The 25,588-nt window shown below is 42.5% G+C and overlaps 1 protein-coding gene across 3 annotated transcripts in view; it reads right to left on the minus strand.

The window, feature by feature from the left end:
- Nucleotides 1-25,588, minus strand: part of LOC130361875 (EF-hand calcium-binding domain-containing protein 14-like) — a 125,629-nt gene that overhangs the window by 19,551 nt on the left and 80,490 nt on the right. For all 3 annotated transcript variants that reach the window (XM_056565501.1, XM_056565510.1, XM_056565493.1), the window contains 3 exons: nt 17,092-17,269; nt 11,312-11,356; nt 2,170-2,274 (listed from right to left, as the gene is read on the minus strand). In XM_056565501.1, coding sequence (XP_056421476.1) covers nt 2,170-2,274; nt 11,312-11,356; nt 17,092-17,269 — 328 coding nt within the window. The remainder of the gene's footprint in view (nt 1-2,169; nt 2,275-11,311; nt 11,357-17,091; nt 17,270-25,588) is intronic.

Below are 25,588 nucleotides of genomic sequence, written 5' to 3' on the forward strand. Positions count from 1 at the left end.
AGCACCATGTCTGTTTTTCTACCCGAATTCATATATATATATATATATATATCAACTGGCTCCAGAAAGTTAAACAGATTTGTAAATTACTTCTATTAAAAAATCTTAATCCTTTCAGTACTTATGAGCTTCTGAAGTTAAGGTTGTTCTTTTCTGTCTAAGAATACCCCTTTAAATCAGCTCCAGATCTCATACACACATTTGACTATGTTCATAGACTTTGTAAAGCTAAAAGCTTTCCATGTACCGCCATACTGTGTAAATGTTGTACTTTATGTAAAGGTATTCTCCTCTTAGTAATGGCTCTAGGGTAAAGTACTTCAGTGATACACCATGCAATGGAGCATACAATGCTAGTTTCTTTCAAATTTGTTGAGAATCTAACAGAAAACTAAAAGTATTCGGAGGTACAGCTGGGCACACTACAAGACTATGGGTGCCCTATTACAGCGCTTTACAATGTTGAGGGTTTTATGGAGCTCTGATGAGGCTGTACACATGAGCGCTTATAGGGGTTGTCCAGTGAAATGTTTTATTTTGCTGTTGTCCCTAGCCTGTGTAAAATAATAATAATAACTTTAACTTACCTTCCTCTGCTCCCTTGTAGCTCTGGGATCAGGACACCCCATCTCACCAGTCTCCACTGACATTCTGGTTCTCTAGTGCTTACTAGTGTTGCTCGCGAATATTCGCAATGCAAATTTTATTCGCAAATATTGCATGTTCGCGAATTCGCGAATATTCGCGAATATAGCGCTATATATTCGTAATTACGAATATTCGTTTTTGTTTTTTGTTTTTTCACAGTACACATCACAGTGATCATCCATCTCTGCTTCCAGCTTGTGTAGTGTAAAGAAGGCTCTAATACTACTGTGTGAGACTGGTGTGCGAATTTTCGCATATGCGAAAAGTCGCATATGCTAATTTTCGCATATGCGAATGTTTGTTTATGCTAATTTTCTATATGCAGATTTTCGCATATGTTAATTTTCGCATACGCAAATATTCGCATATGCGCAAAATAAAACGAGCATATTATGAATATGCGAATATTCGCGAATATATGACGAATATTCGTTCATATATTCGCGAATTCGAATATGGCCTATGCCGCTCAACACTAGTGCTTACCAATCACTGGCCATGATGGTATCTTACCTCGGCCAGTAATTGGCGAGTGGCACTGTCAGTTCCCCTGACTATAGATGTTATGTTCTGCAGCTCAGAGGAAAGCAGTGTCATTGGGGAGCCCTAATAACAAAGCTACAAGGGAGCAGAGGAAGGGAAGTTTAAGCATTACTGTCATTAGAAACAACTTTTTTCCCTTTAATACTTCCTTAAAAAATAAGCCTTTTCCTAATATACTTCATTTAAACATTTGGTTTCTAAAGGTGTGAAAAAAGTGTTTAAAAAAGAAATGGCCACTAGGGGTCTCTGTCTCTTTAATGTTGCAAATGAACCCTAAAAATCCAGCCCTTTTTTGTCCATCAAAAAAATATCTGAGGGGAGGCAAGCAATACAAGGTACTAAACTATTATTTATGTGCAAAATGGTTCCTCTTTGGTCATTTTATGAGAGGAGCTCATCATGGTCCTGGAGAAACACTCCCAGCCTTTATTTAGGTATTTTACATATTATCACATGCATATTATTATGCATACAGGTCTTAGGGCACAGTACTACACTGACTTAAGCATTTCTTTTAATTTTCTTACCAATGACAGTAACACTTTAAAGGGATACTCCGCACCCCTAGACATCTTATCCTCTATCCAAAGGATAGGGGATAAGATGTCAGATCGCCGGGGTCACGCTGCTTGGGACCCCTGGGATCTCGACTGCTGCACCCACCTGTACGGCTTCCACCTCACACCGGCAACGGTCCTTTGGATAGGGGATAAGATGTCTAGGGGTGCGGAGTACCCCTTTAAAGTTTTTATAATTTTTTTTTAGGCAGGCTGAGGACAATAGCAAAATAAAAATAAAAAAAAACTACTTGACAACCCCTTTAATGCCATCTTTGTTTTTTCAAATTTATTGTAGCACAGTTCCTCATTATTGAGGTACAGTAGAAGGATAACACATTACAGTGCACATGAACATGTGGTACTCTCATGGTAATCCTGCGAAAAGCAAGAAAGCAGTAAAGAGTATCCTGACCCGTACCTGCTCTGGTTTTTAGGAAAGATGTGGGTACACGATGCTGTTCTCTGGGTTCTTTATTTTCTTGTGAAACAGCTGGAGCTGTGCTTGGTATAATCTGGATATTTTCTGAAAATTAAATCACATTACAAAAGATTATTTATATATTGGACACACCTTTTCATTCAGAGTTTTCTTTATTTTCCTGACTATGAAAATTGTAGATTCACACTGAAGGCATCAAAACTATGAATTAACACATGTGGAATTATATACATAACAAAAAAAGTATGAAGCTACTGAAAATATGTCATATTCTAGGTTCTTCAAAGTAGCCACCTTTTGCTTTGATTACTGCTTTGCACACTCTTGGCATTCTCTTGTTGAGCTTCAAGAGGTAGTCACCTGAAATGGTTTTCACTTCACAGGTGTGCTGGTGTGGAGGAGGAGTTGTGATGGTGGGGGGGGGTGCTTTGCTGGTGACACTGTTGGGGATTTATTCAAAATTGAAGGCATACTGAACCAGCATGTCTACCACAGCATCTTGTAGCGGCATGCTATTCCATCCGGTTTGCGTTTAGTTGGACCATCATTTATTTTTCAACAGGACAATGACCCCAAACACACCTCCAGGCTGTGTAAGGGCTATTTGACCAAGAAGGAGAGTGATTGGGCGCCAGATGACCTCCACAGTCACCGGACCTGAACCCAATCGAGATGGTTTGGGGTGAGCTGGACCGCAGAGTGAAGGCACAAGGGCCAACAAGTGCTAAGCATCTCTGGGAATTCCTTCAAGACTGTTGGAAGACCATTTCAGGTGACTACCTCTTGAAGCTCATGAAGAGAATGAGTGTGCAAAGCAGTAATCAAAGCAAAAGGTGGCTACTTTGAAGAACCTAGAATATGACATATTTTCAGTTGTTTCACACTTTTTTGTTATGTATATAATTCCACATGTGTTAATTCATAGTTTTGATGCCTTCAGTGTGAATCTACAATTTTCACAGTCATGAAAATAAAGAAAACTCTGAATGAGAAGGTATTTCCAAACGTTTGGTCTGTACTGTACATATGCTTGAAGAGTTTAAAGGGGTACTCCGGTGAAAACCTTTTTTCTTTCAAATCAACTGGTGGCAGAAAGTTAAACAGATTTGTAAATTACTTCTATTAAAAAATCTTAATCCTTCCAGTACTTATTGGCTGCTGAATGCTACAGAGAAAATTCCTTTCTTTTTGGAACACTGATGACATCACGAGCACAGTGCTCTCTGCTGACATCTCTGTCCATTTTAGCAACCATGCATAGAAGATGCATAGAAGATGTATACTAATGGCAGCATGGTGGCTCAGTAGTTAGCACTGCTGCCTTGCAGTGCTGGGGACTTGGGTTCAAATCCCACTAAGGACAACAGTAAATAAAGCATTATTATTATTATTTTTTTATAACGTCAGCAGAGAGAACTGTGCTCGTGATGTCATCAGAGAGCATTCCAAAAAGAAAATAATTTCCTCTGTAGTATTCAGCAGCTGATAAGTACAGGAAGGATTAAGATTTTTTAATAGAAGTAATTTGCAAATATGTATAACTTTCTGCCACCAGTTGATTTAAAAGAAAAAAGGTTTTCACCGGAGTACCCCTTTAAGCCTGCCTGCCTTTTCACCTGCCTAAATATCTAACTACCTAATATGGGGGTGGAATGGGGGGGGGGGGGGGGGAGGGAGGAATTTACCTTTTTACCTAACTAAGATGGAGGGAGGGAAGGGGTAGGGGAGCCCTGATTACCTACCTAATATAAAGGGGAGGATCAATCTAGTCAATATGGAGGGGGAGCAGCCTGCTAACTGCTATATGGGGACACAGAAGGGGCCTAAGTGCTATATGGGGGTAAAGAGGGGGTCTAACTATTGTATGGGGGAACATAGGGGGTCTACTGTATCTACTGTATATGGGCACTTATACTTTGTGAGGCAATATTGATGGGAAGTTTGTATAGAGATGTGCATGGTGCTGAAGTGAGGAGCTTAAAATGTGTGTCTGACAGATTCTGCAGTGACAAGTCTTGGCCCTTGGCCCTGGGAAGTCTTCATGAGGACAGATGGAAAATAAAAGTAAAAAAGACATCACCTGTAATTCACTAGACGTAACTGAAAGCATTTATCTGGTCTGTAGCGCCTGTGTATTGTTGGTGTCTACCTGTATATGGTCACTGTATGGGTAAATCTTGATCTTTGCATAGTGATTTTTTTTAGTAGCAGTGTGGGAATATTAATCATTCTGTGGGGGTAGTGGTCATGGTGTGGTGGTATTATTTGTCCCTTGTATACTGGATTTGGTCAGTAACAGAATGATGGTAATATGTAGGGTGATAACATTCCTACTTGTGTACTGATATTATTGATAATAGCGATCTCAGTATACAGGATTTGGTCAGTAACAATATGATGGTAATATGTATGGTGATAGTATTCCTCCTTGTATACTGGTATTATTGGTTATATTGGTCTCAGTATACAGGATTTGGCCAGTTAAAGTATGATGGTAATATGTATGATGATAATATTCCTCCTTGTATACTGGTCACGCCCCCTCCCAGCGGCGGGACCTCCATGATCAGACATCTTATCTCCTATCCTTTGGATAGGGGATTAGATGTCTAGGGACCGGAGTACCCCTTTCAACCTTTTTCTAATATTGCTGCCATTTTTCACTAAAAGGCTAGGATTCCACTTAGGTTTTTTCCCACCAGCAAAAATGCCAGGAAAAACTGCTAGAAAAACTGGCACAGCTTTTTCCTGCATTTTGGCAGTTTTCTAGCGTTTTTTCTGGTGTTTTTCCTGATGTATGGAAACAGCCATTTGTACCTTGTGGCAGTTTTCTCACTGCCTTCAGGGTGCAACTCTGTGGGTCGGATGCTGAGAGTCCCGTCCATAGAGTGTAAGGAGGTAATGAGTGATGTTTAGCATCACTACTCACCTCCCCAGGCAGCATTGTATACAGGGGTGCATAGTGTACCAGTGTATGCTATACAGGGAATCCAGTCACTATACTGACAAGACTCCCTGCTCCTATAGCCCCTTTGGGCAGCATACACTACATACAGCTAACTATAGATATCTGTATATTGTGTATACAGAATACGAGGTCCACTTACCCCCCTCGTTCGCTCCCTGTCCCCGCCAGGTCCGTGTAGCTCTGCCCCTAGTGATGCAGTCATCAGGGGGCGGAGCTACGGACAGGAGCCAGGCTGGTAAGGGTGTGAGGCTCTGTTCACATTGTCCGTTTTGTATAATGTGAACAAACCCTTCTGGCAGTGTCCTCCCAGACAGGGAGACTCCAGCTGTTGCTAAACTACAACTCCCAGCATGGACATGCTGGGAGTTGTAGTTTTGCAACAATTGGAGGTTCTCTGTTTGGGAAGACATTGCATTATGGGGGCTCTCCCCAGTAGATGTCCTAACCAATTTTTTGTGTTTCTTTTTTCTTCTCGTTTCAGATCAGCATATGCAGAGGATTACGGCGGATTCCGAGGACTTCTGCGGATGAACTGGATTTTTTTTTCTTTTAATAAAATGGCTAATGAGGGCTGTGGTGGAGTGTTTTTTAACTCCTTAAGGACAAAGCCAATTTTCACCTCAAGGACGCAGCCCTTTTTTGCACATCTGACCACTGTCACTTTAAACATTAATAACTCTGGAATGCTTTTAGTTATCATTCTGATTCCGAGATTGTTTTTTCGTGACATATTCTACTTTAACATAGTGGTGAATTTTTGTGGTAGCTTGCACCCTTTCTTGGTGAAAAACCCCCAAATTTGATGAAAAAATTGAAAATGTAGCATTTTTCTAACTTTGAAGCTCTCTGCTTGTAAGGAAAATGGATATTCCAAATATATTTTTTTGGATTCACATTTAAAATATGTCTACTTTATGATTGCATCATAAAATTGACATGTTTTTACTATTGGAAGACATCAGAGGGCTTCAAAGTTCAGCAGCAATTTTACAATTTTTCACAAATTTTCAAACTCGCTATTTTTCATGGACCAGTTCAGGTTTGAAGTGGATTTGAAGGGTCTTCATATTAGAAATACCCCATAAATGCCCTCATTATAAAAACTGCACCCCCCAAAGTATTCAAAATGACATTCAGTGTTTTAACCCTTTAGGTGTTTCACAGGAAAAGCAGCAAAGAGAAGGAGAAAATTCAAAATCTTCTTTTTTTACACTTGCATGTTCTTGTAGACCCAATTTTTGAATTTTTACAAGGGATAAAAGGATAAAATTTATACTTGAATTTGTAGCCCAATTTCTCTCGAGTAAGCACATAACTCATATGTCTATGTAAATTGTTCTTCGGGCGCAGTAGAGGGCTCAGAAGCGAAGGAGCGACAAGGAGATTTTGGAGAGTACATTTTTCTGAAATGGTTTTTGGGGGGCATGTTGTATTTAGGAAGCCCCTATGGTGCCAAAACAGCAAAAAAAAACACATGGCATACCATTTTGGAAACTAAACCCCTTGAGAAACGTAACAAGGAATTAAGTGAGCCTTAGTACCCCACAGGTGTTTCATGACTTTTGCATATGTAAAAAAAAAAAAAATTTCCACTAAAATGTATTTTCCCCCAAATTTCACATTTTTGCAAGGGTTAATAGCAGAAAATACCCCCCAAAATGTGTAACCCCATCTCTTCTGAGTATGGAGGTACCGCGGTCCCGTACAGGAGATCTCCAGGGGCTCCAGCGTTCGGACCCCCCACGATCAAACACTTATCCCCTATCTTGAGGATAGGGGATAAGTGTTTGTAACGCTGCAGATGTCCTTTAAATCTACTACCTGTGTTTACTGTTTGCTATTAATCCTATGTTTCAAAACTACAACTCCCAGCATGCAAGAAGTTATAGTTTTGTAACATCTGGAGGGCCACAGTTTGGAGACCACTGGCGTAGACCATTATGAAAATCAAAACACATCAAGGGGAAGTATAGGGGAGGGGGGGCATGTCAATTCATGTGTAATAATAATGGAGAAGGTCACATGAAAGTGTTTACCCAGTCAACAGTGCATAAAAAGTAATGTATCATAAAATACATATATAATTGTTCATATAATGATCTTAAAATTTTTTAGTTGGAGGAAGCTTTTACAACAACGACAGAACACACAGTAGTTAAAAAATAACAGTAATAAATACCAGTTTGCACATGCTGAAATATGTTAAGTACAAAACACGCCACTCTAGTGATGCAGTATCCTTGGAGAAGGAGGAAACTACTCTATAAAGGGACTGCTAGGCATGGTAATGGAATACGTAAGTAAGATGAGCTGACATATGAGTGTTTATAGATTCATGCATGGCTGATGATTATAGAAGTAGTTAGTCATGGGGATGGTAATGGTAAGAAGAAAACTTGTGCAGGCATGCCATTCAGTTGAAGCATGAGCCCGGCGTGGGGGGGGGGGGGGGGCAGGATTTAAGGGTGTGGGGTTATGAGAGAGCTGAAGTGGTTTCAGAGTTCATGTGACCACGGACTCTGCACTGAATGGGGACTCTTTTAAAGGAGGGAAGTTCTAGAAGGACGGTTAAATTATTTAATAACAATTAAATGGCTTACTACGTAATAAAGAATGTGTCTCATAATGCATGTTGGTTCAAACTGTAGTAATGTTGTGCTATTAGTTAAAAACTACATATTGACATAATGTAAAAGGACATACCATATATACTTGAGCATAAGCCGACCCAAATATAAGCCAAGGCCCCTAATTTCACCCCAAAAACCCAGGAAAAGTTATTGACTCGACTAAAAGCCTAGGGTGGAAAATACATGATCCCCCCTGTCATCATCCAGACCCCCCGTCATTAACACCCCCGTCATCATCACCCTGTCATCATCCAGACCCCCGTCATCATCACCCTGTCATCTTTCCCCCCCCCCTTCATTATTACAATCTGTCAATCTCTTCAATCAGTGGTCTTCAACCTGCGGACCTCCAGATGTTGCAAAACTACAACTCCCAGCCTTCCTGGACAGCCATCGGTTGTCCGGGCATGCTGGGAGTTGTAGTTTTGAAACACCTGGAGGTCCGCAAGTTGAAGACCACTGCGGCCTTTGTCATCATCCAGACCCCCATTTAGGTTTTCTACTCACTTCCCCTCGGTGGGAAGGAAGGGTGAGCAGGTCCGGGCCATCTATGCTGCAGGGACCGTCCGGTGGGGAGGATTAGTCGTTCCGGGCTGTCCATCTTCACTGGGAGGCCCTCTTCTCCACTCCGGGCCGGCCCTGGACTAATAATGTCCCTGTGCATTGTGTTCAAGGCAACATCACTAGTCCGGGGCCAGCCCGGAGCGGAGGAGAGGGCCTTCCGGTGAAGATAGACAGCCCGGAATGACTAATCCTCCCCACCAGACAGTCCCTGCAGCATAGATGGCCCGAACCAGCTCACCCTTCCTTCCCCCCAAGGGGAGGTGAGTAGAAAACTAAAGGGGGGTCTGGATGATGACGAAGGCCCGGCAGTGGTCTTCAACCTGCGGACCTCCAGGTGTTTCAAAACTACAACTCCATGCATGCCCGGACAGCCGATGGCTGTCCGGGCATGCTGGGAGTTATAGTTTTGCAACATCTGGAGGTCCGCAGGTTGAAGACCACTGAGAAGGGATTGACAAGCGGAGAGTTCACTCGAGTATAAGCAGAGGGGGGCGTTTTCAGCATGGAAAATCATGCTGAAAAACTCGGCTTATACTCGAGTATATACGGTATTGGTTTGCCATGTCCGTGTAAGGGTTGTATATAGGAAGCCTACCTGTTACCCGGTGGATGCAGGCTGTTTTCAATAGCTGTCAACCAATGCTAATAGCTGGCTTGGCGCTCTCCACTGTCAGCAATCAAACACTAATGACGCACAATGTTGGTGGTATAGTGACTTTATCACAGAGAGCTGATTCACGGCATGGCAGCCTGAGGACTTTACTAGTCTTTTGTGGTTGCCATCAATGATCTGCTCCTAAAACCTGCTATAGGCAGGCTGTACAAGCAGATCACTGATTGAAAGGATCAATTCAAAGCATTAGTATTTTATCAGATCAGTGAAGATAACAATTATTTGTCAAGTTGACAATAGGGAGGTAGAGTTTTAATGAACCAGCTTAGTAAATTATCTGTTATTATAGTCATCTCTGAAGTTAAAGCTTCTTTTAGATACAGTGGTCTTGTAGTAATTGTCTACAGGAGAGATCAGGTCTTAAGGGTGTGGGGTTATGAGAGAGCTGAAGTGGTTTCAGAGTTCATGTGACCACGGACTCTGCACTGAATGGGGACTCTTTTAAAGGAGGGAAGTTCTAGAAGGACGGTTAAATTATTTAATAACAATTAAATGGCTTACTACGTAATAAAGAATGTGTCTCATAATGCATGTTGGTTCAAACTGTAGTAATGTTGTGCTATTAGTTAAAAACTACATATTGACATAATGTAAAAGGACATACCATATATACTTGAGCATAAGCCGACCCAAATATAAGCCGAGGCCCCTAATTTCACCCCAAAAACCCAGGAAAAGTTATTGACTCGACTAAAAGCCTAGGGTGGAAAATACATGATCCCCCCTGTCATCATCCAGACCCCCCGTCATTAACACCCCCGTCATCATCACCCTGTCATCATCCAGACCCCCGTCATCATCACCCTGTCATCTTTTCCCCCCCCCCCTTCATTATTACAATCTGTCAATCTCTTCAATCAGTGGTCTTCAACCTGCGGACCTCCAGATGTTGCAAAACTACAACTCCCAGCCTTCCTGGACAGCCATCGGTTGTCCGGGCATGCTGGGAGTTGTAGTTTTGAAACACCTGGAGGTCCGCAAGTTGAAGACCACTGCAGCCTTTGTCATCATCCAGACCCCCATTTAGGTTTTCTACTCACTTCCCCTCGGTGGGAAGGAAGGGTGAGCAGGTCCGGGCCATCTATGCTGCAGGGACCGTCCGGTGGGGAGGATTAGTCGTTCCGGGCTGTCCATCTTCACTGGGAGGCCCTCTTCTCCACTCCGGGCCGGCCCCGGACTAATAATGTCCCTGTGCATTGTGTTCAAGGCAACATCACTAGTCCGGGGCCAGCCCGGAGCGGAGGAGAGGGCCTTCCGGTGAAGATAGACAGCCCGGAATGACTAATCCTCCCCACCAGACAGTCCCTGCAGCATAGATGGCCCGAACCAGCTCACCCTTCCTTCCCCCCAAGGGGAGGTGAGTAGAAAACTAAAGGGGGGTCTGGATGATGACGAAGGCCCGGCAGTGGTCTTCAACCTGCGGACCTCCAGGTGTTTCAAAACTACAACTCCATGCATGCCCGGACAGCCGATGGCTGTCCGGGCATGCTAGGAGTTGTAGTTTTGAAACATCTGGAGGTCCGCAGGTTGAAGACCACTGAGAAGGGATTGACAAGCGGAGAGTTCACTCGAGTATAAGCAGAGGGGGGCGTTTTCAGCATGGAAAATCATGCTGAAAAACTCGGCTTATACTCGAGTATATACGGTATTGGTTTGCCATGTCCGTGTAAGGGTTGTATATAGGAAGCCTACCTGTTACCCGGTGGATGCAGGCTGTTTTCAATAGCTGTCAACCAATGCTAATAGCTGGCTTGGCGCTCTCCACTGTCAGCAATCAAACACTAATGACGCACAATGTTGGTGGTATAGTGACTTTATCACAGAGAGCTGATTCACGGCATGGCAGCCTGAGGACTTTACTAGTCTTTTGTGGTTGCCATCAATGATCTGCTCCTAAAACCTGCTATAGGCAGGCTGTACAAGCAGATCACTGATTGAAAGGATCAATTCAAAGCATTAGTATTTTATCAGATCAGTGAAGATAACAATTATTTGTCAAGTTGACAATAGGGAGGTAGAGTTTTAATGAACCAGCTTAGTAAATTATCTGTTATTATAGTCATCTCTGAAGTTAAAGCTTCTTTTAGATACAGTGGTCTTGTAGTAATTGTCTACAGGAGAGATCAGGTCTCCCTTGTATTGCTCTCTAAACCTAACAATCGGAACATAAAAAGCTCTCTGGGAAAGATTTCTCCTAAAATTCCTATTATCTCCACTGTCAAATACAAGTACTGAAGATGGTCTGCATTTTATGTTGTTTTATACACATTAGTATATTAAACATACCAGTCAGTGGACTATCCGGCACTTCGGCATTTGAGACAAGTGTTGCTGTAACAAGATACAGGGTGTTATTTAATACCGCAAGATGTGAATAATGCATTTAGAATATTTTCAGACGCTTTTATCTTTTCACATTATGTTATGTTGCAGCCTTGAGCTTTACAAAAATAAATAAAAGCATAATTGTCAGATTAGATGGGTCCATTGATTGAAGCCATTTTAAAGTCAACTAGGTTCAAGTTGGGGTTCTGGCTGGGACACTCAAGTGGGTCCTAAGCCACTCCTGTGTTGTCTTGGCTGTGTGCTTATGGTCATTGTCTTGTTAGAAGGTAAACCTTCAGCCCAGTCTGGTCCAGAGCAATCTGCATCAGATTTTCATGAAGAATATGTATGTACTTTGCTCCTTTCAGATTTCCCTCAACACTGACAAGTCTACCTGTCCCAGCCACTGCTGCCACTACCATGCTTCACTGTGGGGATGGTAATGGGCAGCTCAGCCAGAAAGACCATTGGGTTCTTGGTCACTTCTCTTACCAAGGCCATTCTTCTCCATTTACTTAGCGCTTGGGAAATCTTACTAAATCCTGTCCCATCACCTGAATGTACCACAGGTGACTCCATCCAAGGTGAAGAAACATCTCAGAGATGATCGGAAGAAATGGGAGGCGCTAGAGCTAAATATCAAGAGTCAAAGGGTTTAAATACTTATGTCTATGGAAATTTTAGTTTTTCATTTTAATAAAATGTTTTATTCTGTTTTCAAATTGTCATTATGGGGTATTGAGTACAGACTGACGGCAGGATGGAGGGGGGGTTGGGGGGATTTATTTTAGCACAAGGCGTCAACATTACAAAATGTAAAAAAAAGTGAAATGATCTGAAAACTTTTCAAATTTGTTGCAGATAAAACAACTTAAAGGGATTCTCCGGTGCTTACACATCTTATCCCCTATCCAAAGGATAGGGGATAAGATGCCTGATCGCGGGAGTCCCGCCGCTGGGGACCACGGGATCATGCACGCGGCACCCCGTTTGTAATCAGTCCCCGGAGCGTGTTCGCTCCGAGACTGATTACAGGCGACCACCTGGCCGGCGGCGTGTGACGTCACGTCTCCGCCCGCGTGTGACGTCATGCTCCGCCCCTCAATGCAAGCCTATGGGAGGGGGCATGACAGCTATCACGCCCCCTCCCGTAGGCTTGCATTGAGGAGCGGAGCATGACGTCACACAGGGGCGGAGGCGTGACATCACTCGCCACCGGCCCGGTAATCGCCTGTAATCAGACCTGGAGCGAACACACTCCGGGGACTGATTGCAAACGGGGTGTGGTGTGCATGATCCCGGGGGTCCCCAGGGGCAGGACTCCCGCGATCAGGCATCTTATCCCCTATCCTTTGGATAGGGGAAAAGATTTGTAAGCACCGGAGAACCCCTTTAAATTTCATTATGACACTATTGTATGAATATAATATTGTATGAACGTCAATGAAGAACACTCTTTGTAGGATGTAATCTCAGTAACTGATCCTGATAAACAGTATAGTGGTGCCTTGTAGTTTCTAAAGGTAGAGAAGACTTGTCACTGAACTGTCAGAGTTCTTGTCAATAAGGCCACTTTCTCATGAGAATAACATGACCACATTTTTGCTCTTGTTGGCTGGAAATCATGGTCTTAACTAACATAGATCCCTATGTTGCTATTAGTTCAGATCACTAAACCTTTGGTCCAGCCAGAAAATATGGCTGTAATATGAGCAGACAAATAGTATGGTGCATTTTACAGTGCTGTATTCCAGTATAAAACCGACTTCCACTGAAGTTATCGTGTGGTGGCAGTGATGTCACACTGTTGTATAATCTCTGTCAGGGCTGCCATCAGAAATTTTGGGGCCCCTTACACAGCTCAGGCCTGGGCCCCCTGGACACCCCTCACAGTACCGCCAATTGCACATATCGCGTTGCGCGTCCTACGACGTATAACATGATCAGCATTACAAATTGGGCTGCTACCCCCATGCATTCTCCCCCTTGATCAACCTCCTGTGCCATTTCAACCCACTCCCCACTGTGCTATATCATTTGCCACCCCCCTGATCCTCCCCATGCCACTTTATTTCCACTCTCTGATGCCCCCCTGCCACTTTATTCCCCCCCTCTGATCCCACCCCCTGCCACTTTATCCCCCCCTCTGATCCCCCCTGCCACTTTATCCCCCCTCTTATCCCCCCTGCCACTTTATCCCCCTTCTGATCCCCTTGCCACTTTATTCCCCCCGATCCCCCTGCCACTTTATCCCCCCCCCCCGATCGCCCCTGTCACTTTATTCCCCCCGACTGATCCCCCCCCCCTCTGCCACTTTATTCAGAGATAATGGGGAAGAATTATCAGATCCTGTGCAGAGGGAAAGTGGAGCAGTTGTAGATCGTTTTTTTTTTTTTTTTTCAAAAAAAAAAAAAAAAAAAAGGAACAATCTGGTTGCTATGGGCAACTGCTCCACTTTCCCTCTGCACAGGATTTGATAAATCTCCCCCATTATCTCTGAATTTCATGTGTGTTGTGGCCTCTGTGCTTACTTGTGGTTTTCTCCTGATGCCTCATATACATGTTTTAAATTTGGTTGGTGTTAACAAAATGATCTTTTAGCGATATGTGGGCACTTTTTTTGTTTTGTGTAGATACTTTGTTTTGGAGTTTTACCCTTACAGTTACAGTCGCCGGCAGATCAGCCAGATATTGTGGCAGCAGTGGTGGCCGGTCACAGGGGGCTCAGTCATGATTGTGACAGCTGCGACCATGAGATTTATACCACTTGTGTATTACAGCTAGAATACTTTTCATTTTACACTTTCAGACCTATATGAGGCTTGTTGCTTTTTATGCCACCAATTTTACTTTGTAATGGCATCAATCATGCTACCATGAAATACACAGTAAAAAAAAAAACGCCATTTTGCAACTTTTGGGGGCTTCCGTTTATATAAAAAGTAGTATACTTAAAATCATCCTCTTCTGACCCCTATAACTTTAGCATTTTTCCATATACTGGGATGTGTGAGGGCTCTTTGATCTGTAGTTTTTACTGGTACCATTTTTGTTTTGATGCAACTTTTCAATCGCTTTTTATTTATTTTTTATGGTATATGAAAATACAAAAAATTAGCAATTGTGGACTTTGGTATTTTTTTTAACAATTATGCCATTGACTGTGTGGGATAATTAACGTTATATTGGAATAGTTTGGACATTTATTTATTGATTCTTAAATCAATAAATGTGGTGGGTGTGTTAAATGCAGTGTGTGGGAATTATATAGTGCAGTGTTTTCCAAACAATGTATCTCCAGCTGTTGCAAAACTACAACTCCCAGCATGCCCAGACAGCCGTTGGCTTTCTGGGCAGACTGGGAGTTGTAGTTTTGTAACAGCTGGAGGCACACTGTTTGGAAAACACAGACATAGTAATTTGTGTGTGAGTATGTAGTATAGGTTACCTTCACATGATACACATTCCCCTATACAGGAACTTCTTCCTGGGCCTCCATTGCATAATAGTCAGGCTCCTCCCACCCTTGTGACTGATCACATGGTAATGACATCACCAAAGGTCCTCTGCCTCCCATACACAGCCCGATGTTCGGCAGTTATCACTCCATTGTGCTGCTGTTGTCTGTTAGAGCCTTATCCAGGGAGGAGAGGACAGATGGCAGGAAGTATTTTGCAGCTGCCAATGAAAGCAGGAGGCTGCCGCTTAAACAGCAGTATTCTGTGCTGGGGCTGCTGCAGGGGGGTGCAGCAGGGGCCCGGGCCTCCCTGGGAGAAGGGGCCCCTTACTGGAGTACTGTCTGTACCCCCCTGATGGCGGCCCTGATCTCTGTACTGTGAATTGTCTATGCATAAATGTTTCCTTAACCTCTTTACATCTGTGAACACTGTGCTATCTGTTTCTCTACTTTGCTGCCATCTAATGGTAAAGCTGTAAAGTGCTTGTGAGACAGACACCATAATAATTAGTCCATACCATTTAATGGCAGACCTTACTAGAACCTGGGGGTGAAATCTTCCTAGCCAGGTTCCATAGTAGCAGAGGGCAGGTATCTGGTTTAGATCAGTTTAGTCAAAGATTTAAAAAGTATCTGTCACCAAACTAAACTTTTAATATATTGTTCCTTATGTAATTATAAGACACTTTGCTATTTACTTGCTGTAAAAATTCTCAACCTTTATATGTTTTTAATGTGATTGAAAAAACGTCCACTAGGTGGCTCTGCTTTGTTCCCTGTCACAAGTCAAAACAGTTAGTTTCGTCTCCTCCCAGCCTCCCCCCTTACTCATTTGCATAGGGGGGCCCCTCCCCTGAAATGTTGTGCCATGGCCTGGGAGACACAGTTGATGTGAATTATTTCTGCTACCTTGCATTTGCACTTTTTGTCTTTGATAACGTGTAAAGAAACATGAATAAAAAGAATAAGTGAACTGAAAACACTCCTTCTGATTGTGAATAAATCTTCCCCTTATGTATGCAATTACTGGATAGCCCATCGTGTGTATACTGAATGTGGCGGTTACAAGTTTGATGGAACTCTGAGTGCTGGGACTGTAAACCTGTGTGGAAGTGCATCGAGATATCAATGTGGTTCATGTGAAAAAAAAAGTTAATAAACAAATACAATAAAAATAAATAAACAAATTCATTAATTAATTAAACACCACATGTAAAAGAGACAATCTTAATAGGCGGACAAAACTGTTGATACTCCTCCAGTAAAGACAGAAAAACACACATTACTTCCTAAAATAACTTAAAGGAGGGTAGCTCCCACCATCCTATTTTTTTTTTTATTGCTAGTCCGTTCCCCCCCCCCCCCCCCCCCCCGCTACGGCACTAGCCCGTTCCATAAGTACTACAACATATCAAAAAATAAAGTTGGAAAGTTGGTGACAGTGCCCATTTAAAACTAATAAAAGTAATAATGAAGAAAAAATTACTGAAAATTGCTTTTGAATTGTGGTTCAACAGAATAATAAAAAAAAAACTAAATATTGAAACGGACATGGTGTTTGCATAGCAGTAAAGATCACTTACAGTTTTGTCATAAATTATCTATCTGAACATGTTGTTCATTCAGTGGTCTAACTATAGGGGGTGCTATTCCTGGGTCATAGCATTGGAGGCAGACCGAAAGCTCCTCTGTCCCATTAGGAAACAGCAATATATAAATAGTATACTGAATAATAGAAAGAGGTCCTGTCAAAGATTTTTCATTGGGGCCTTTAAGCCTTAGGTTGTGTTAATCAATTTATTTATTTATTACGTACCATTAGGGTACGTTCACACGCGCGGATTTACAGCGTATTTTACGCTGCAAATACGCTGGTGAAGGACCGCTCTATGCTGGCTTTACATGTGCCTGCTCGTAGCGGCAATACGTTGCTACCAGCAGACACACTGCGATGTGCGAGTTGCAGTATACTCGCACATCGCGGGAGCTCTCTGCCTAGCTCAGAGCAGTCAGAGCTGCCGCGATGTGCGAGTAAGCACATCGCTGCACTGTGTCTGCTCATAGCGGCGTATTGCCACAACCAGTAGGCACATATAAGGCCAGCATACAGTGGGGCCTTCACCAGCGGATCCGCAGCTAAATACGCAGCGAAAATCCGTGCATGTGAACGTACCCTTAACCTGGCAATGTTACTAAACTGACAATATGAGCCATGTGTTGCATTGTTTCTCGTATATGCTACAAGATATGGAGATACTAGATGAGAGAAGACTACAGTACATACCTGGTGGTGCATGAGTTTGAGGCTCGGTTACTGTTTGGACTGTGCTTCTCATCTTATTAGATCTCATGGCTGTCTCATTTTCTCCCAAACGCTCTTGCTTTGTTCGGTTTAAAGAATTTTCAATGAAGTAGACATCATCCCTGAGCTGTGATATGTGAGAGAAGCTTAGCTCCAAACCCTGTGAAAAGATATAAACACGGGCATTTTATTGAATACATCAGTCAGAAGAGAATTAACCCCTTAAGGACCAGGCGTTTTTTGCATCTGACCACTGTCACTTTAAACATTGATAACTCTGGAATGCTTTTAGTTATCATTCTGATTCCGAGATAGTTTTTTCGTGACATATTCTACTTTAACATAGTGGTAAAATTTTGTGGTAACTTGCATCCTTTCTTGGTGAAAAATCCCAAAATTTGATGAAAAATTTGAAAATTTTGCATTTTTCTAACTTTGAAGCTTTCTGCTTGTAAGGAAAATGGATATTCCAAATAATTTTTATTTATTCACATTTCCAATATGTCTTCTTTATGTTTGCATCATAAAATTGACGTGTTTTTACTTTTGGAAGACACCAGAGGGCTTCAAAGTTCAGCAGCAATTTTCCAATTTTTCACAAAATTTTCAGTTTTGTTTTGAATTTTCAGTTCAGATTTGAAGTGGATTTGAAGGGTCTTCATATTAGAAATACCCCACAAATAACCCCATTATAAAAACTACACCCCCCAAAGTATTCAAAATGACATTCAGTAAGTGTTTTAACCCTTTAGGTGTTTCACAGGAATAGCAGCAAAGTGAAGGAGAAAATTCACAATCTTCATTTTTTAAACTCGCATGTTCTTGTAAGCCCAATTTTTGAATTTTTTTAAGGGGTAAAAGGAGAAAATGTATACTTATATTTGTAGCCCGATTTCTCTCGAGTAAGCACATACCTCATATGTCTATGTAAATTGTTCGGCGGGCGCAGTAGAGGGCTCAGAAGTGAAGGAGCGACAAGGGGATTTTGGAGAGTATGTTTTTCAGAAATGGTTTTTGGGGGCATGTTGCATTTAGTAAGCCCCTATGGTGCCAGAACAGCAAAAAAATCCCACATGGCATACCATTTTGAAAACTAGACCCCTTGGGGAACGTAACAAGGAATAAAGTGGGCCTTAATACCCCACAGGTGTTTCACGACTTTTGCATATGTAAAAAAAAAAATAATGTTTTCACTAAAATGTGTGTTTCCCTCCAAATTTCACATTTTTGCAAGGGTTAATAGCAGAAAATACCCACCAAAATTTGTAACCCCATCTCTTCTGAGTATGGAGTTACCCCATAAGTTGGCCTGAAGTGCACTACGGGCGAACTACAATGCTCAGAAGAGAAGGAGTGATATTTGGCTTTTTGAGAGCAAATTTTGCTCGGGGGGCATGTCGCATTTAGGAAGCCCCTATGGTACCAGAACAGCAAAAAAAAAAACACATGGCATACCATTTTGGAAACTAGACCCCTTGAGGAACATAACAAGGAATAAAGTGAGTCTTAATACCCCACAGGTGTTTCACGACTTTTGCATATGTAATAAAAAAATAATTTTTTCACTAAAATGTGTGTTTCCCCCCAAATTTCACATTTTTGCAAGGGTTAATAGCAGAAAATACCACCCAAAATTTGTAACCCCATCTCTTCTGAGTATGGAGGTACCCCATAAGTTGACCTGAAGTGCACTACGGGCAAACTACAATGCTCAGAAGAGGAGGAGCACTATTGAGCTTTTGGAAAGAGAATTCGTTTGGAATGGTAGTCAGGGGCCATGTGCATTTACAAAGCCCCCCGTGGTGCCAGAACAGTGAACCCCCCCCACATGTGACCCTATTTTGGAAACTACACCCCTCACAGAATTTAATAAGTGGTGCAGTGAGCATTTACACCCCACTGGCATTTGACAGAACTTTGGAACAGTGGGCTGTGCAAATGGGGGGCTTTTTTTATTTTCCCTTGGGAAAATGAAAAATTTAGGGTGACACCAGAATTTTAGTGAAAAAAAATGTTTTTCTTCATTTTCCCATTCAACTTTAGTGAAAATTTGTCAAACACCTGTGGGGTGTTAAGGCTCACTATACCCCTTGTTACGTTCCGTGAGGGGTGTCGTTTCCAAAATGGGGTCACATGTGGGCATTTATTTTTTTGGGTTTATTTTAGAACCGCTGTAAAATCAGCCACCCCTGTGCAAATCACCAATTTAGGCCTCAAATTTACATGGTGCGCTCTCACTCCTGAGCCTTGTTGTGCGTCCGCAGAGCATTTTACGCCCACATATGGGGTATTTCCGTACTCAGGAGAAATTACGTTACAAATTTTGGGGTCAACACCAGCATGTTAGTGTAAAGGACAATACCAGCATGTTAGTGTAAAAAAATTTTTTTTTTACACTAACAGGCTGGTGTAGACCCCAACTTTTCTTTTTCATAAGGGGTAAAAGGAAAAAAGCCCCCAAAATTTGTAGTGCTATTTCTCCCGAGTACGGAGATACCCCCATATGTGGCCCTAAACTGTTTCCTTGAAATATGACAGGGCTCTGAAGTGAGAGAGCGCCATGCGCATTTGAGGACTAAATTAGGGATTGCACAGGGGTGGACATAGGGGTATTTTACGCCAGTGATTCCCAAACAGGGTGCCTCCAGCTGTTGCTAAATCCCAGCATGCCTGGACAGTCAGTGGCTGTCCGGAAATGCTGTGAGTTGTTGTTTTGCAACAGCTGGAGGCTCTGTTTTGGAAACACTGCCGTACAATACGTTTTTTATTTTTATTGGGGGGACAGTGTAAAGGGGGTGTATATGTAGTGTTTTACCCTTTATTATGTGTTAGTGTAGTGTAGTGTTTTTAGGGTACGTTCACACTGGCGGAGGTTTACAGTGAATTTACCACTAGGAGTTTGCGCTGCGGCGAAAAATTTGCGGCAGCTCATACTTGAAGCAGAAAACTTACTGTAAACCCGCCAGTGTGAATGTACCCTGTACGTTCACATGGGCAGGCAAACCTCCAGCTGTTTCAAAACTACAACTCCCAGCATGTACTGACAGACCGTGTATGCTGGGAGTTGTACTTTTGCAACAGCTGGAGGCACACTGGTTGGAAAACCTTCAGTTAGGTTCTGTTACCTAACTCAGTATTTTCCAACCAGTTTGCCTCCAGCTGTTGCAAAACTTCAACTCCCAGCATGTACTGATCGCCGAAAGACATGCTGGGAGATGTAGTTATGCAACAGCTGGAGGTACACAACTACAACTCCCAGCATGCAGAGACAGCTCTTTGCTGTTTAGGCATGGTGGGAGTTGCAGTTTTGCAACATCTGGTGAGCTATAGTTTAGAGACCACTGCACAGTGGTCTCCAAACTGTGGACCTCCAGATGTTGCAAAACTACAACTCCCAGCATGCCCAGACAGCAAACTGCTGTGTGGGCATGCTGGGAGTTGTAGTTTTGCAAGATCTGGAGGTGCACAGTATAGAGATCACTGTGCAGTGGTCTCAAACTGTAGACCTCCAGCTGTTGCAAAACTGCAACTCCCAGCATGCCTAAACAGCTCTCTGGGCATGCTGGGAGTTGTAGTTTTGCAACATCTGAAGGGTTACAGTTTAGAGACCACTTTAGTCGTCTCAGACTGTAGCCCTCCAGATGTTGCTAAATAACTCACCGGCTTCCGTCGGATCCAGGGAGCTGCGTCGCCGTCCTCTTCTTCCGCCGATCGTCGCCCGCTGCCGCCGCTGATCGTTGCCCGCTGCCGTCGCCGATAGGTAAGTGAATCTTCGGCGCCGGTCCCTGTCGGTTTCCCCGTCCTGCCCCGCCTATTGTGGGTGGGCAGAACGGGGAAACCGAAAGTAAACCCCTCCGCCCCCGATCTGCTATTGGTGGTTGCGTCTAGACAACCAATAGCAGAGATAGGAGGGGTGGCACCTCTGCCACCTCACTCCTATCGCTACAGGGGGATCATGGGTGTCTAGGACATTCGTGATGCCCTTTATTTTCTGGGTCACCGGGTCACTATAAACCTGTATGACCCTGAATAGCCGCAAATCGCAAGTGTGAATTCACTTGCGATTTGCGGCGATCGCCGACATGGGGGGGGGGGTCTGATGACCCCCCTGGACATTTGCACGGGGTGCCTGCTTATAGATATCAGCAGTCACCCCGGCCCGGTCCCCGCCCGGCGCGCGGCGGGGACCGAAATTCCCACGGGCGTACAGCTACGCCCTTGGTTCTTAAGTACCAGGGAGCAAAGGCGTACCTGTACGCCCTTGGTCCTTAAGGGGTTAAAAAAAATCCTTACTCCACTGGCCAGAGTTCAGAGAATTTAGTTCTGAACGCTGTGCTTGCACTGCGCCACGCCCCCTCCCATAGACTTGCATTGAGAGGGCAGGGCATGACATCAGGAGGGAGGGTGGTCAACCCTTGCAGCGTGCGTACAGCGTTCAGATCTAAATGTTCCGAACACTGGCCAGTGGAATACCCCTTTAAATGTAAAAGAAAAACTATCTGGTTTTGCTCATAACAACCAATCACAGCTCAGCTTTCATAACTTATCAAGCTCTGGTATCATCAACCCTGAGCTGTGATTGGTTGTTATGGACAAAACCAGACAGTTTGTGTTTTCACACAGTTTTTTTTTTTCATTCCCCCTAATGTGCTGATTAAAAACAGATGTAGCAGTGCTGAATCTCTTCCTCAGGATGAACCATTATCCATAGTTTTCTATAGGACTAAATAAGGCTAGGTTCACATCATACTTTAGCATTGAAAAGGAATTTCAGGAAAAAACTTTTTTTTTTATATATCAACTGGCTCCAGAAAGTTGAACAGATTTGTAAATTACTACTATTAAAAAATCTTAATCCTTTCAATAATTATCAGCTGCTGAAGTTGAGTTGTTGTTTTCTGTCTGGCAACAGTGCTCTCTGCTGACATCTCTGCTTGTCTCGGGAACTGCACAGTAGAGTAGAACAGGTTTGCTATGGGGATTTGCTTCTAAACTGGGCGGTTCCCAAGACAGGTGTCATCAGAGAGCACTTAGACAGAAAAGAACAACTCAACTTCATTAGCTCATAAGTACTGAAAGGATTAAGATTTTTTGATAGAAGTAATTTACAAATCTGTTTAACTTTCTGGAGCCAGTTGATATATAACAAATGTTTTTTTTCCTGGATAACCCCTTTAAGGAAAATGCGCAGGAAAACTAAGCAAAAAAAAAAGGAGGCTTTGTAAGTTCAGCTGTCTATTTATTTATTTGACAAATTTATTGTATTAGTTTGAATCCGTTTGTATGTGCTTCTAAAGAAAATAACTTTTTCATAAGCTTTTATTTATTTTCCTTGTTATTTCTTCTACAACCTCTGCAGATTACTGTGTGAGCTCTCTATGCACTTTTACACAACCTACTATGTATGATTATCCCTAACAGGCAGTCTTGTGTCTGCTCTCCTCACTCTTAGCAGCCAGTGTAAACTATCCTCCAGTCTGACCCCCAGTCTACTATCTGAGCTGATGTGTAACTACTTTTCCATTCCTGCTCCCATCTCTAACACTAAGGCTTTGTTCACACTACGGAATTTCAAAGCAGAATTCCACTCAGAAATTCCGGTAAAGCAGATTTGCATTCCTGGCAATGGGATTCCACTGCACGGTGCACACTACAGAATTTTAGCGGCAGACATTTAGTCTCAAAAAGAATGAGCTTACTCATTCTTCACTGGGGTGCTCCGCCCCTAGACATCTTATCCCCTATGCCAAGTATATGGGATAAGATGTCTAAACTTGCATAGAGGGGGCGCTGAACCTGATGCTCTAAATGAATGCCGGGTGCAGCACAGAGATCGCTGGGGTCCACAGCGGAAAGACCCCTGTGATCTGACATCTTATCCCCTATTCTTTGGATAGGGGATACAATGTATAGGGGTTGAGTACCCCTTTAAGTGGAATCCATGCCACAGACCTTGCTGTCTTTTGGGACAGCAATGTCTGCATAATCCTAGCACCGACTGATTCAGTTGATCCAAGGTGCACTCGGAATCTCCGACCAGATTTTATCCAGCTGGAAATTCTTAGTGTAAACCCAAAAACTCTGACAGGAACATCCTATTTTTCTATGATTGGCAGCAAAATTGTATGATTTTTTTAAATGAAAACTAAAAATAAAGGGATACAAAATGGTGCTACAGCATGCAGTAGGATGCCTATCCTGCAGAATCCTGTTGCCATTATTGACTTGCATTGTAGAAAAATGTAAAGAACCTGGTTCTCCCTGTCATGTATATAAAACATAGCTACTGAAGAAAATGTCCGTGACATTGAAATGCGTCTAGCTTGCCACAGTATATACGCTATTGCACATTAACCACAAAGACTATCATAATTGCCATCCGAGATTCATCATTTGATTCATCATTTGAAACTGCTGGATGTCCTTTATTTGGAGACCACTGCAGCCCGCACGCACATAGTGCCGCGTTCACACACGTGGAACGCTCTCTCTGATCCATCCTCACAGCCCCGGTTTACCTACGTGAGTCCCGGACATCATATCTACAGGCCGGAAGCTTGCCGTGCCAGCCTGGGACCCACGAACCGCTGGAGAACCACTCACCCATCACACAGACGGGCTCACACAGGACGAAGCCGCCCCCAGCACAGGACGCAGTCATGACAGCCGCACCAGCCGTGCCAGCCGAAGCAGATATATATCCTGCAGTGGGTGAGTGGTGCTGTGCACCGTTAATCATTACAAGCGTTACACAGTCAGCACACTTCTAAGACACCTCTACATCTACTAGTAAAACCATCATAATCGGCACCATATCACCAACGAACTATACCTATGAACTGTATCGACAAATTACATAGGAGGAATACACAAGTATACAACCTTACTAACTGTATCATTTATGGATCCAATACACTGAATGGACCAAGTGCAATAAGCGAGTGAGATTAATTTTTTACAGCATATCTATCAAAATTGATATATTAATATTAATAATATTTTTTATTACATTTTAATACCATTATATATTTTATTGTTATCAACCAGTATTGCCGTTCACCCCACGCAAGGGCCATGCTAAAGGTGATGACATACACCAATTGTATAAATCTATAAATTTCCATTCATCTATACTATCTGTTACATTTCTTTATTCTTCACTTTACTTCCACCCTATATCTGCAGTACTTTAGAGGACTGGTATCTATAAATATTTTATATTTATAACACATATACTTTTTATGTATATAAAACAGCCACAAATGGTCACTTTGTTGGAATGATGGAGCCCCATTTAACACCTTAAGGACTCAGCCCATTTGGACCTTAAGGACTCAGACAATTTTATTTTTAGGTTTTCGTTTTTTCCTCCTCCCCTTCAAAAAATCATAACTCTTTTATATTTTCATCCACAGACTAGTATGAAGGCTTATTTTTTGTGCGACCAGTTGTCCGTTGTTATGCCATCACTCACCATAAAATGTATGGCGCAACCAAAAAAATACTATTTGTGTGGGAAAATTAAAAATAAAACCACAATTTTGCAAATTTTGGAAGGTTTTGTTTTCACGCCGTACAATTTATGGTAAAAATGACATGTGTATTTTATTCTCTGGGTCAATACGATTAAAATGATACCCATGATTATAAACTTTTCTATTACTGTTGTGCTTAAAAAAAATCGCAAACTTTTTAACCAAATTAGTACGTTTAAAATCCCCCTATTTTGAAGACCTATAACATTTTCATTTTTCTGTATAAGCGGTGGTATGATGGCTAATTTTTTGCGCCGTGATCTGTACTTTTTATTAATACCATATTTGCTTAAACAAAACTTTTATTACATTTTTTATAAATTTTTTTGGGAATAAAATGTTACAAAAAAGCAGCTATTTTGGACTTTTTTTTTTTTTTTTTACGTTCACGCCGTTCACCGTACAGGATCATTTACATTTTATTTTAATAGTTCGGATATTTACGCACGTGGCGATACCAAATATGTATATAAAATATTTTTTTACACTTTTTGGGGGTAAAATAGGGAAAATGGGACAATTTACGTTTTTATTGGGTGAGGGTGTTCTTCACATTTTTTTAACTTTATTTTTTTTTACTTTTTTTAACTTTTATTTTTACACTCTTATAATCCCCATAGGGGACTATTTATAGCAACCATTCGATTGCTAATGCTGTTCAGTGCTATATATAGGACACAGCACTGATCAGCATTATCGGTCATCTTCTGCTCTGATCTGCGGGAAGGCAGATCAGAGCAGAAGACTCCAAGAAGGCAGCGGTTATGCTATGTTAAGTGACCGCGATGCTGCAGATGCTGTGATCTGTATTGATCACGGCATCTGAGGGATTAATAACAGACATCCGCGGGATCGCGGGTGTCCGCCATTACCGGCGGGTCCCTGGCTGCGATCCACAGTCGGGACCTGACGCGCATGCTGCCGGCATCGCTCCGATGCCCGCG

The sequence above is a fragment of the Hyla sarda genome, chromosome 1 (assembly GCF_029499605.1).
Source record: "Hyla sarda isolate aHylSar1 chromosome 1, aHylSar1.hap1, whole genome shotgun sequence".
Classification (NCBI taxonomy): Eukaryota; Metazoa; Chordata; class Amphibia; order Anura; family Hylidae; genus Hyla; species Hyla sarda.